The 3,526-nt window shown below is 33.6% G+C and overlaps 1 protein-coding gene across 1 annotated transcript; it reads left to right on the top strand.

The window, feature by feature from the left end:
- Positions 1 to 2,139: 2,139 nt before the first annotated feature.
- LOC117176669 lies at positions 2,140 to 2,796 on the top strand. Its single transcript, XM_033366921.1, has one exon. It carries the CDS (start codon positions 2,140 to 2,142, stop codon positions 2,794 to 2,796), a length of 657 nt encoding a protein of 218 aa, XP_033222812.1.
- The last annotated feature ends 730 nt before the right edge of the window (positions 2,797 to 3,526 follow it).

Consider the following 3,526-nt stretch of genomic DNA (forward strand, 5'->3'; position numbering starts at 1 on the left):
GTTCTTTGCGAAAAAATTGCGCAGTAAAAATTTGATGTTATTAGTTATAGAAGATTCAGCATTATAGAAAAAATGTTAACGCTGAATTAAATCATCGTCGATTTTCTATAGACTGTATTATATAAAGACTTAGTGGATGATTGAAAAAATTCAAATGTTTTATTATAATAATTTGTTGCATTTTAAAACTTTAAGTTTAAATCTTTAACATTTAAAAGGTAAAAACTGACCTTTGTAAATGAGAACTGAAAAGCGAGCATATATCTGTGGATAAAAAAGCATGCGATCTCAGCTCGAATATAGTTGCATGACATAAGGAGCGATAAGTGACGGGCAGTGTACTCTTGGTATTTACTAAACGTCCATGAAAGGTCTCGAATTAAATTCAGGCTGCCTATAATCACCCTCGCGAGTCTCGAAATTGTTTTCAGTATATATATATATATATATATACCTCGTCCAAAGGTTGACGGACCTAGCATATGGAAAAGAATGAATACGAAAGCGAACGATTGCGAGCAGTAAAAAGAAGCGATCTCTCTATAGAACGATAGCATAGGATAATGAAATGTGTCCAGCCTCAGACTGCCGATGTATGGATGCTTCTGCGAGCTTAAACGCGTCTGGCTGTTGTCTCTGGTCGTCGCTCACTACTTGGTACCAGAATAAAGCGACAAGCATCCCTGAGTATATGACCTACTATAAGAAATGCTTTTTTATTCCTTTCTTACCTTCGATTAACTGTATGGATATAATTTTTTAATTCTAATTATTTTTTTCGAAGATTCTAGACTGCAGAAGAATGTTTTTCACAGGCAGGAATTCTTAGTTAAAGGATCATTTATCAGGAATTTTCAAATCAAATTAATAAGCAAAACAGGATGCTATGCATAACCCCCATATCAGATTTCATCTGTCCACCGGCATCTTTTACGCATTAAACAAATAAAGGCAGAAATTTTTAGCTAAAATATCATCTATAAGGAAGCAATAAATCAAATAAATAATCAAAACGGGATGCCATACGTAGGTCTCATATAAAATTGCACCTATACACCTGCATCTCTTGCGCATTTAACGAACGTTTTATCTGTCAGGAAGCAATAAATCATCCTTGTTTTTCTCATTTAACCTTGACACATGCACGTCATAACCTTGAACCTGTTTACATAAATTTGGCTACAGACTACTGCGCCATCGTGACGTTATCAGGATCCTTCGAGAAGGATCTCAAAGCTTAGCACGGACACGAACCCTTTTTTCCAGAAAATTTAGCACGGGCACGAAACACTACAGGTCGAAGCTTCTCGATGCCGGTAAGGTAGGAATTGTGAGCCAGAACCGGCCCTATACATCTACTGTTTAATTTGACAATTTTAGGGCAGTATTCAGATCTACACCTCCAAACCGATGTTTTACTTTTGGCTGACATTTTTGAAAATTTTATTAAAGCTTGTTTTACAACATATAAATTCGATCGATTGCATTATTACACAGCATTGGGACTTTCTGTTGATGCAATGCCAAAGTACACGGGAATTTAACTACACTTACCGACTGATGTCAAAATACTACTCTTAACTCAGAAAGCAATCAGAGGTGGTGTTTCACAGTGCTTAAACCGTTTTGCAAAAGCAAACAATAGATTTATGGGAGAGGATTTTAATTCATGCGATCCAGAGTCGTACATTCTTTATTTGAATATTAACAATCAGTATAGTAAAGCTGTGAGTGAGTTTTTACCAAATCAAGATTTTAAATGGTTTGAAAATTTCGAAAACAATCCAAACTTTTTCAATGTGCCTGATGAGTCTCCTAAAGTTTACATTCTTGAAGTGGATCTAGTGTATCCAGAAGAGCTTCATGATTTAAAGAAGGACCTTCCATTATGTCTAGAACACTTTGTGCCTCCTGGTTCAAAATGTCAGATCCAAAATTAGTAACCAATTTTCAATCAAAGAAAAACTATGTACTACATTACCAAAATCTAAAAATATACTTGGACTTTGGCATGAAACTATCTAAAATTCATCGAGTTCTAACATTCAAGTAAAAAACGTGGCAAAATAATACATTAATTTAAACACTGGACACAGAAAAAGAGCAACTAGAAAATTTTTTAAAAATTTCTACAAATTGATGAACAATTCCGTTTTTGGAAAGAAAATTGAAAACTTTAAGATAAAGAAAAATGTCAAGCTTGTGACAAAATGGGAGGAGAAGTATGATGCAAACGCTCTAATTGTTAAGCCAAACTTGCACAGCTGTACAATATTTGATGAAAATATAGTCATTATTGAAATAAACAAAACGAAGATTTTCTTCAATAAGCCTAACTACATTGACTTCACAGCCCTTGACACGTCAAAAATTATCACAGACGATTTTCAGTACAAACATATTCTATCAAACTTTGGAAATTCTGCGAAATTGTTATATACAGATACAGACAGTCTGATCTATCAATACACTGTTCCCAACTTTTACGAATATATTAAACAAGACATCCATAAATTTAATACATCGGATTATCAACCAGACAATGTTTACGGAATTCCTCCAAAGAATAAAAAAGCGTTGGGACTAATGAAAGATGAATGCAACGGAAAAATAATAACTGAATTTGTGGGCCTGAGATCAAAGTTATATGCATATAAAGTCTTGGGGGAACAAGAAGATGAAAAAAAGACAGCCAAAGATATAAAAGGATCAACATCAAAAACCATAACATTCGATGATTATAAGCTGACTCTCATTTCTTGTCAGAATCTGATTAAAACACAACACCTAATCTGAAGCCGAAAGCACGAAGTTCACAACATCATCAAAGATAAGATTTCTCTCAGCTGGCATGATGACAAACGAATGCTGCTCCCCGGTACCACAGATACTTTTCCATGGGGATATAAATATAGAGTATATGAACCCATGGAAGTCGATGCAATGTAAAAATGTATAAGTATTGAATATTTGTATATATCTATGTGAAAAATTGTCATTGTATGCTACTAAGAGTATATATATGAGAAGAAAACAAACGAGGTAAAATATGAGCAGAGGAATGAGAGAGATAGAATATGCTGTATATAAACCTAACCTAGTAGAAATTGTATATACGAGTGTACGAGTGAGGAAGATAGAGATAGAATATAATGTATATATGAGTGTAGGAGCGAGAGAGACAGAATATATAGTTTAGATAAAGTTTAATGTACCAGATATCAGTCAACACATTATAGTCTGCACTGATTAGAATAAAAATAGTCTTTTGTAATATAGATATAATGTAAATTGATATATGTAAAAATTATAACGAATAGAAAAACTGCAGAGCATTTTTCTTCAACTGATTTAGCTATCGGATGCAACCTGATCCAGCAGACGTAATCTCCTAATGCATGTATATAAGTACTCTTTAAGTTGATACATCTCACGCAATTTTTGCAGCGACGGACATTTCAGATAAAAAAGGTCGAAAATTTCGCATGATATTTATACAAATTGTTTCAATCATTTTTTTTCCAAT

Source organism: Belonocnema kinseyi, chromosome 7, assembly GCF_010883055.1.
Source record: "Belonocnema kinseyi isolate 2016_QV_RU_SX_M_011 chromosome 7, B_treatae_v1, whole genome shotgun sequence".
NCBI lineage: Eukaryota > Metazoa > Arthropoda > Insecta > Hymenoptera > Cynipidae > Belonocnema > Belonocnema kinseyi.